This window comes from Haliaeetus leucocephalus, unplaced genomic scaffold, assembly GCF_000737465.1.
Source record: "Haliaeetus leucocephalus isolate CR32 unplaced genomic scaffold, Haliaeetus_leucocephalus-4.0 Scaffold172, whole genome shotgun sequence".
NCBI lineage: Eukaryota > Metazoa > Chordata > Aves > Accipitriformes > Accipitridae > Haliaeetus > Haliaeetus leucocephalus.
Window position 1 is genome coordinate 52,638 of NW_010972608.1, and position 10,895 is coordinate 63,532.

Genomic DNA, 10,895 nt, shown 5'->3' on the forward strand with positions numbered 1-10,895 from the left:
CCCCCCCCGGCTGTTCTCAGTGAGGTGGTGACAAAGGGGTTGCCTGTCTTTTGTTTTCTCTTTGTCCTCTAAATGGACAGATCTTCCGCAAGTCATCTCATTGCAAGAGGAATTATGGCTGAACAATGATAACGATGATAATCTTTTTATACTGGTTTTCATCCAATCTCAAAACAGTCTCTAAAAGAGATAATTGCAATCATGCACACATTGAGTTACACTGCAGCAATTGGTTCCCAAGGACACCCAGAAGCCCAAAGGGAGAGATTTTTTCTAAAGACAATACCATATTTATTAGTGAAAACACTGTCATGGTTTAACCCCAGCCAGCAGCTAAGCACCACGCAGCCACTCACTCACTCCCCCCCCCCACCCAGTGGGATGGGGGGGAAAGTCGGGAAAAGAAGTAAAACTCGTGGGTTGAGATAAGAACGGTTTAATAGTACAGAAAAGAAGAAACTAATAATGATAATGGTAACACTAATAAAATGACAACAGCAATAATGAAAGGATTGGAATGTACAAATTATGCGCAGGGCAATTGCTCACCACCCGCCGACCGACACCCAGTTAGTCCCTAAGTGGCGATTCCCTGCCCCCACTCCCCCCAGTTCCTATACTAGATGTGACGTCGCACAGTATGGAATTCCCCGTTGGCCAGTTTGGGTCAGCTGCCCTGGCTGTGTCCTGTGACAACTTCTTGTGCCCCTCCAGCTTTCTTGCTGGCTGGGCATGAGAAGCTGAAAAATGCTTGACTTTAGACTAAACACTACTGAGCAACAACTGAAAACATCAGTGTTATCAACATTCTTTGCATACTGAACTCAAAACATAACACTGTACCAGCTACTAGGAAGACAATTAACTCTATCCCAGCTGAAAACCAGGAAAAACACTCAACCAAGAAAGAGAGAAAAACGCTTGCTATATGCTTCTAGGCCCAATACACTGTGTTCTGATGTTTTGTCAATCAGGTATGAGTAGCTCTGTGCACTGCAGGTTTTATACATGGGTAGATTCCAGAATAGTGCTTATCTTGGCAGTGCATGTTAATATATGGAGTGTAGAAGTAATATTCCAACTTTCAGATATATTAGAAGGATTTTATTTATAGTTGATCTACACTCCTCACATGTTACACATACTCATAGTGTAAAAATATTTTGAATAATATTTACAACCTTTGTATCTGATACAAAGAAACATCTTTTCATCTAAAAGGTATTTACAGTTTTAGCAGGAGTTTACTTAAACATTCAAAAAGGGAAGTAGAACAACTATTTAGGCTTAAAAAGTGGAAGATGTTGAACTTAAATTGTAAGTAGCCTATACTTGTCCTATTAAAACAAATGTAGAAAGTGGTTTAAGAATTTTTGTGTGCTCAAATGGAAAATTAATAAGTAACTTATCAGCTTCTGCAAACGGGTGAAAATGGAAACAAATAATTAAATGAGGTGGAGCCAACTAGCAGCATGTAGAACTTGAAGCCATCTCATTTAATAAAACTTGATTATCTTGAGTTAATCAAACGTAATCTTTAGTACCTTGCTTACGTCAACTGAATTTATTTGAACTGAAACTGCATAATTGCTTCTGTCACTTCAATAAACACTTTTGATTGGGATAATAGATGTAAAGTACTTAAGTACTTGAATGTGTTGCAATGGATCGTGTCCAGAAATAGGCTAACTGTATTCTCTGAAGGATTATCATGTCATGCGCCACAGTTTTTTTTAGCGTTTGGTTCAGAAGATCAAGTTGTCAACATTGTCATGTCTTTATGACAAGGTTCTTTTCTAAAATGTATACTGATTGTCTGTTTTCTTTGGATATTTTGTTTCGGACTTGTAACTATCAAAACAACTTTAAAGGCCCATATGTCACAACACAAAAGATGCCTTTATTATCTTTTCCTTACATAAATCTTTATATATCTGCCAAAAATTAGAAAAACTGACTTGCAAACTGGTTCTTGGGCAGCAGTAATTTGTTTTGACATAAGCTTTGGACTTCAAAGCAAACGCATTTCCAACAACATGATGTACGTAAGATATTAAAAGTGGCTGGGTAACCACAGTAGTTGCACTTCTTTAGCTTCTGCTTGCGTTTTGCACAGAGGTTTAGGCAAAAGGAAAGAAAAGAGGAAAAAAGGATTGGTCTGATTACTTTTGACAGTTGTTCAATGAAACTATAATTTTAACTTTCAGAATATGTCAGTATAATGATACATTGTGGATATAAGTTTCTTATTTCAACTTCTTCCTGCATCCTTCTGTAATAAACATATGCAAATTATTCTTTATAAATTGGACAAATATAATTTATCTTTCTGGGTTCTCACAGGAAAAATGTCCTTTCTTTTGATTGTATTACTTAAATAAAAATGCATCAACTAAAACGAGCTAACTATTTTTTTTTTTCATCCCTATTCTATTCAGTGTCTTTTTCTTCGGAGCCGTCCTTGTAATAGCAGCTACTTTCCTATACGGTTATGATCCCAAACCTGCAGGAAATCCCATTAAGGCATAGCAGACTTCCTCATCAACCTGCTTCTCAAGATCATGCACTGGGGGCCTTGCTAACAATGGCATGTGGAAAGTGTCATTGTGCACTGCAGGCAAAGGATTACTACCCTGAATCTACTGAAAAAATGTTTATGACTAGTTTTGAACAGCCAGAGGGGTGGATGATGATACTGTCTGTAACTAATGAGAAAAAAAATGGCAGGGGAATGCCCAGTGCAACTTGCTAATAAAAACTTGAAAGGAACAAAAAGTTCCCAAGAAACTGCAATTAGGAATGTTTACAGCTTTGACTGGGATTGCATTAAAAGAATTTACTGTATTGACTGCTGCAGAAATATGTCCTATGCACTCTTTGAAAGAGCACATGACAACATTGTCAGATTGTATGTTTTTGCAATTTGACTATATTTAATCTTAGTAAATATGTTTTTAACTGTCTATTTACATGAAATCAGCTGAATATACATCGTAGTTCTGAGGTGATGGTTCTAATTAGGTATTCCTTGTTAAAACTGTGAAGATTGAAGTATGATTGAAAGACTTTCACAATAGCAAATATTTTTATATTTTTAGAAGGCTGATTTAATAACAGAAATCTGTTATTAAATTATAATATTATAATTCTGTTGCTTATATAAAACTATTGTAAGAATGTTAACATTCTCACTTAAGTACACGAAGGGAGAAATTCAGAGTGAAATCTGGAAATCTGTGTTGATACTCCAGCCTTCATCAGGATAGCCTGTAGTGTTCCAACAGGTGCGCTAACTCTGTGAACACAGCCAGAGGTTACTACACTAACCTGGCACTAAGATTAGGGTTATGATGGAGTGCTTGTTCAGATGTATTGTCATTCTTTTTATTTTTATTGATTATAAATTGACTTTTTGGTAGAACCTTTAAGGTAGTTTTTATGCTTTAAATATCATCTGGGGATTTTTTTAACCAGCATTTAAAAAAAAAAGCCCATAATAAACATTTTAAATGCATTATTGTTGTCTGTAACAGCTCCATCTGGCGCTATTGTGGTATATCATCTATATACTGTACTGTACTTTATTACAGAGGTGTTTTTTAAACAAGTGTTGTTTACTCATGAACTCTGCAAGGCTTTTTCAGTACATTTCTATGTAATGGCTTAATTAGAGGTTTGGGTTTTTTTATTATTATTACTATTACTATTATTTTGCTCTGGGAGTCCTTGAGCCAACAGACCAAAATGGGTTCTCTGGAGCTATTCAGTCTAGTAGTGGAATGACTTTAATAGGAAGCATAATGAAAATGTAATTAATTGTGCAATAGGTAAATGTAAAAGCATGCTGTTGTTCTGTTTTAAACCAAAAAAAAAAAAATTCACAAAGAAACTAGATGCAATTAGAACTTACATCAGTTAGACTGTTACAAACACTTCACTTGTTGAAGTATTTGCATATAGCCAGAAACACCAAAAAAAATGCTAGAACTAATAAACAAAAAAAGCTGTCTTAAAAATCATTTGTTTTCAGGAGACATATTCACAATGGATATTAAAGTAGAGCGACTTCTTATCCACATTACAGTTGTATACATTTATACAAAAACATATTAATAGTCTCTTACCTGTAGAATGGCAAGTGGTAAAAACATATAATTTCCTCCCCCTCCCCCCCCCATGCTCTTTCTCACTTCTGTCTTGTACTAAAAAACACATTGTGAAGAGAGAGATGTTTTAAAATGTTTACCAAAGTACCTCATTCTCTTTTCCACGTTTTAGTGGTGGATTAACAAGGAGATTCTGTAAGAGTGCTCTGAGATTTTTTTAATGAAGTATTGTAAATGGGAAAGGAAAAATTCTGCTTACATCAGCCAAGCAAAAATAGTGGTTTCCTTCTGTTGGCAATGACATGGATTATCAACTTTTTTTTGTTTATCGTATCAGAGCAAAACATTAAAGAAATTTCAGAGTTATGCCAAGGGCTTGCTAAGCTTTGTGAACTGTGAATCTATCCCAGTGTGCAGTAACTGCAGGATCTCTGCTACTTGGTCGTCAAACCTATCTCATATTACCCTAAATTGGCATTCTGTGTTAATATTAAAACTTTTATCTATAACACTCAGTGTGGCAAAATCTTTGAAAAATTACATTTAGTCGTTTCACCACTGAAATACAACATGAGGTAGGATGTATGCGTAGAGCAGTGGCTCGCAGCATTACTTAAGTGTAGAATGAGAAGTGCATGACTGAAATGATCTGAGAAGTGTTGGTAGTAATATCTGAGTTGGAGTTTGGCCCACACAATAGTACTTTTAATTTCATGAATCACAGTAGTGGAAATGTTCAGGTGATATAGTTGGTTCCTTCCTTGGGGAATTTCTGCAAAAAACAGAAGCAGCAGGTTGAGAACACTTTAAAGCCAGTTGCACGGGAAGGGACCAAACAGGCCAGATAATCACCACATTGCTGGAGTTCTGTTACATATAACACAGTTTTAATGTTCCAGGTGCACCTGTCAATATTTGTCAATAAGGATCAGTTTAAAGGAAAGAACAGGAACATGTGCTCTTTGCTTTTGGATGGGATGTTATACAGCTTTAGAAAACAGTACATCTACTGTACTAAGGAACAATAACTCCTGTCTGTAGATCAGTGACTCTTCTATGCTTTCAATTGACAGGTCCATGAAAATTTCCAATAGAGGGTTAGATCTCTTCATATACTTGTTGCTGTAAAGGAAATATGAATTTGCATTTCTAGCTGTCTTTCCTAAGCCCTTTACAGGCTAAGGAAAGACTCTTGTCTGAGGCCCTCCGGGTTGAAATGCATTATTCCAGACAGAGGGAAGACAGCATATGTTTCTTGAGAACAGAAAGGATTTGAAGAGGGTTTACTGATTTCTGTAACCTTTGCAATCTGAGAGCATATGCACATTTTCTTATCGAGATACTTTTGTATCTGGATTTTAAAACAAAAAAAACGCTAAACAAACAAAGACAGTTTTAAGTCTATAACTTGTTAACTAACCAAAGAAACATAGCTAGTACAGAGTATTGGGAAGTAGAGAATAGTGTGCTTTGAGTTTGCCCTAAAAGCAATCTGTAGGAGTCTAACTTTCCAAAAATAAACTTGTCTTTCTGAACTATTTTTCTGACTTTTAGACAATGGATTTGTTAGTTTAGTTGTATATTTAGGAGGCTAACCTATACTTAGGATAATTTTATTTAAATATTTATAAAGTTATAGCTAGGTATTTATTTGCAATAACTTGAATTATGTGATTTTTTTTTAAGACTTGCATAATAGGAGTACTAGTATTTATTGAATACTTGGGTATTTGGTAGTTTTCTTTGAGAATCTCTGGGATACATGATAAATGGTCAAATAACAATAAACTTAGAACTATTTTCAAAGCAAAATAAATCAGTTCAGTGGTGAAAACTCTTGAGTCTAATAAAGCAAGATAAACTTTTCCTTAAACATTGTATTTCTGTGCTATCCATAAGTGCCCAATAATCTTTTTTCTCAAAGAATTCTGATAATTTTATAGTTCTATTCAACTTCTTTGTTTTAGACAAACTATAAGAAAACTTCCCTTTTTGTTTGCTTTAGTAATGAGTAGATTAATGTACTAGATCCAGCTTATACAAGATAACACCTTGGATTTTTTACTGCAACTTCTTAGAAACTATTTATTTTTCCTCAAAAAAGCAATCATTTTGGTAGCATATGTTTGTGTTTCAGTTACTCATACAGTCCTCTCTCAGATTTTTAGAAGTATGTAATTGTTTTATGTTCCTAACTTATTTTTACGGCTGTAATTCAAAAGACTGTAATGGATTTTGTTAAATTGTTTTAAAATTGATAAATGAAATGTTGCATTTCTTCTGGTTTTCGTTGTCAGTAACTTTCATATTTTAATATATTTCCTTATTGGCTATGCATGTTCTGTTGTATTTAAGCAATCATTATTTCCCAAATTTGAAGTTGTTGCTCATTTTTCTCCTGGTGACTGTTTCTTGCTGGATATTGTGAATGAGGAAGATTATTCATTGTTTTCTTCTCTGAAATCCATGATTTATAAGAATGAGATATTAAAAAAACATTAAGGGGTTTTTTTGTGTATTAGAAAGGTAATGTCTATCTATGACATGGTATTATACTATGTATGTGGTAGTGTATATCTACTGTACTAAGGAACATCTGTGGTGTTCAGTTATTGTAAGAAAGTCCAAGTGTTTTCTTGCCTTTGTTTTCATTGTTCTATTCATTTTTAATGCTGATTATTTTCCACAGGAAGTTACTAAAGAGTTCTGCTCTTTCCAGGTAAGCTCATGATATGTTTTTATATATCTAGAATTAAGATATTTTTACTGGAAAAAATGAAGGGGAAAGTGCAACAAAATAAGTGGGATTAATTAGATTATATCTTCTGCTCCGGTTACTGTGAATCCAAATTTCTGTTCAGTTAAATTTCTAACTTTTTCTAATTATTTCCCGCTAATTGAATTTATAACTCTTTAAAGAAGCGAAAAAAAAAAAAATCTGTCGAGGTGCCGTTCAATGCTCATTGTTGAATGTCTGCAGCATATTTGCATTCAAGAGTAGACGACATTTTTAACTCTTGCCTTCAACCTTCCATCATTATTCTGACTGTAATTAGCCATATTAATTTCACTAGCAATTTATAGCTCAGTAAGAATTGTTTATATGCTAAGCATATGTTTATATTTGCTGCCATGAGTAACACTTTTTTAGATTTTTAAAAGTTTGTCTTTATTGTCAATGTATTTTAAATTTCACTTTAAATATATGACCCCAAATAGAAATCATATATTCAAAGATTGTAGAAAAATTTTTAAGGTGGTCTTAGGATTTTTTTTATATGTTGAAATTTGTGTGTGATTACACTGAATACAGCTCTAATATATGGTGTTTCCAGGCAGTTTGGAAACAGGTTATTTTTCTGGTATAACACTACTGAATGATGGAATGCATCTTACATGACCTAATACAGTCTTTTTTTAATCCATATTGAGGTAAAATACTGTATTTTTTTTCTCCTTTATGTGTAGGTAATGTCACTGTAGTAATAAACTGGCTAAAATTAAGCACCGGCTTTATTAAGAATATGATATAAAACTGTCTGGGAGCTTTGCAAATGGAGAAGCTTGCCTTATGCATATTTTAGCAGAAATAAAACAATGTTTTAATTAGCATTTATTATTTCAGAATATGATTTTTGGCATAATTTTCTATAAATTCCAGAAGGCTATTGTAAGATGTTTGTTAATGGTATCTTTTAACATAACAGCTTACCAGGTTTTGCCAGAAATTTAATATTGACTGAGACATGCTTCTTTGTGACCGCTGTATCATGACTTCTTATGAATTGCATACGACCAGTGTTCTTGTCACTGTCTCTGTCTGCACTCTTCTGGTCTGAAAATCCTGATCTCCTTGTTCAAGACTGCGGTTCCTGAACTGGAGGTGGTAGGGAGTGTCTGGGTATCAAGTACCAAGTTATAGTATGGTGTGTGATTGTAAAACATTGTAATCCTTTGTAAAAGAGTTTTGCCACAAGTTACCAGGAGGCAGCTGCTGATTCAGTAGCTTTTTTTTTTCTCCCTGTTTTAAATATTTAATTTTGATAGCAGTGGAAAGTACTATACAGTATATCCTCTAGAATACAGCACAATCCCTTGATTCATGTTACAATTTAGAAGCTGAGGTTTTGTGTAGCTATAATTTACAACATATCAAAGACCTGAACAAAGCTCACACCACATTGCTATAGACAGTGGATAACGTGTTTCCCTGTCCTTTCCAGAGATATATATATAATAAAATTGGATCGTTTCACCAGCTATGCACCAATAATTTTCAGGACACTTCATTTCTCTCGGTTCCTTTTGTCAGTTCCACTCTGATCTTAGTGATCGCATGCAGCATGATTTACACTGAAATTTTTAGGCCATTAGGTGACAGAAATGAGTTATTCATCAACTAACCAAAGGAGCATAGCTGGTACAGACCACTGGGATGCAGGGGACAGTGTTCTTTGAGTTTTGCCTAAAAGCAATCTGTAGGAGTCTTAACTGAAACCATTGAAACCATCATCTGTCTGTGCTTTAGAATCGAGGGTTTCCCTTGGGGAGATGGTAAGTACTTTGTCCATTTTCATTCAGCTTCCAAAGAGGTGGTAATATCTTCTAGAGCTAGCAGGTAGTATTATTAAGCATATACTTTGTACAGAAGGTTGAACGCTACAGGTGTTTAGATGTAACAGACAATTTTTATTTCTTTTCTTCAGGAGATTAAATGTTTGTCGGGATTTTGTCTCTCAGTTAAATAATGGCAGAGCAGATTATGTCAGGACTTAACCTAGGTAAGTGGAGTTTGATATTTGAAAACGTGTAGCTGGCTGAAATTCGTGACAGCAAAAGCAAGTTGTATTTATCTAGAGTTTATTCTAAATTTAGGAATTCTTACTTGAATCGTCTGCTCAGCCTCCATGAGCAAACTTGATATTTAAGATGCATTTATTTTGGGATAATGACATCAGTAACAGGGCCTGGTCTAATATAAAGGTGTGGGTAGAAAAACAGCCGTTAATCAGCCTAGTTGCAAAATGTCTCTGCTGAGATGTAGTTGTGTTAAACTTTATGTGAGTTCCTTACATGTCATGTACATGACTGTGTGTTACTTTCCCACCAAAATGTAACAGCACTCTCTGCAATGAGTAGACCTGAAACCATGCCAAAATTTTAGGACCCCTCTCCTTTTCAAGTAGAAGGGGTCAGAAACCATGGAACAGAATTGTCACATACTTGGCATAATTTAGGAGGACTTGTAACAAATGACTGATAATAGCAATGCCTGCAAACATCCTTCTTCCCCTATGGGTAGCCCTGTGGATCCATGCTTTTTATCATAAGCTAGAGTCTACTTGCCTTTGTCTTGCTGCGAGATCAGAGTAGATCCATTGGCCTGAGTAGGGCTGCACTTCATGAAATTCTAAATTCCTTTAAAGCTGCATTATGATGAGATAAGAGGGTACTTGGTGTCAAGGCTAATCGTTTAACTTAAGCCAGCATGGTCTTAAGTGGTGAGTGATTTACACCCCTTTGTTACCATAGTGGTGTCAGTGCTGTAAGGGAGCTAGAGTACAGGTCTGTACCTTATGGTCGAGGTTCAGCATGCAGACGCTGTTCGTATGGACAGGGAAAATGTTAATGTGCGGCTCAGGTTTTGGGGCAAACAGGGATGTCACAGGAGCTGGGGAGATAGCAGTAAGAGGGCTGGAAGATGGAGGACTGAGTGAAAAAGAACATACAGAAAAGACTGGTATGTGGATATGGCCATGGAGAGTTGTGTCTGAGATCGTGAATGTAATAATAGTACTGGATGTGGAAAGATGTTGCTCTGTTTAGTGCCGCCAGACATCAGCAGTGAAAGAATTTGAACTATAAGTCACATAAAAATTAATAATAATAATAGCACATGTTTCTGAAAGATTTTCTCCACTGACAGGTATGATGCCTTGGGAAAGCCGATCCCTTTACCTTATTTACGTGCAGGCTCTGTGGTAAATCAGGACCTGAAACGGCCTGCCCATTTGAAGTTGTTAAAACTTTCATAAACTAAGTCTAAAACTTGAGAGTAAGAAATCAGAATGTCTCCAAGTTGGATTTTTAAGATGGATTATATCTGTGGTTATGTACTTTGGCTCTAGAAAACGTCTTTTGATGTCTAACAGGTATATCCAGTCGGAGCTGCCTTTCTTTGCTCCTTTTTTCCAGGCCCCTCAGCCACTCGGGGAGGGAGGAAAGGGCGGGAAACAATCCTTTCGGTTCGACTCGAGGAGGGGCAGGGACAAGCTCGGAGGATTGATGCTCGCGGAGGCATGTGAGACACTGGGGCTTCTGCGGGGCGGAAGAGGCCACCACAGTGTATTTTGAAATGCCGGCGTTGTCTGGATAGGGAATAAAGTCAAGTGCCTCCAGCAGTAGGGGTGGGGGAGCGGTGTGCCAAAAGAAAGATGGAGGCTGCTGAGGGAGAGGTAGCACGCCAGGACAGAGGGGCTCCGTCTCCCTCGGGCGCTGCCGCCGGGCACCGCCGCACCGAGCCGGCTGCCCGGGGCTGGGGCGCTGGCCCTGTCGGTCGCGTCAGAGCGAACCGCACGGCTCCTGGCAGCAGTCTCTTCTCTTTTATTTATTTTTTTAAATGTATTTATTTTTTCCATCAATGGTTTTCCAACCATTAATTTTTCGACAGGCACCGAGGCGAGGCCCCGCCTGCCCTGGAGGCGGAGGCCCTGGCGCGGCGGGCCCGGGGAAAGGGCGGGCGGCCGGGGGCGTCCTGCGCACGTGACCGGCGGCCGGCCAATGGGGCGA

General features: G+C 36.9%; 1 protein-coding gene across 1 annotated transcript in view; it reads left to right on the top strand.

The window, feature by feature from the left end:
* Positions 1–3,877, top strand: part of SLC35A3 (solute carrier family 35 (UDP-N-acetylglucosamine (UDP-GlcNAc) transporter), member A3) — a 22,757-nt gene extending 18,880 nt beyond the window's left edge. The window contains exon 8 of the mRNA XM_010563610.1: positions 2,439–3,877. Coding sequence (XP_010561912.1) covers positions 2,439–2,529 — 91 coding nt within the window. The 3' untranslated portion in view covers positions 2,530–3,877. The remainder of the gene's footprint in view (positions 1–2,438) is intronic.
* Positions 3,878–10,895: the final 7,018 nt, after the last annotated feature.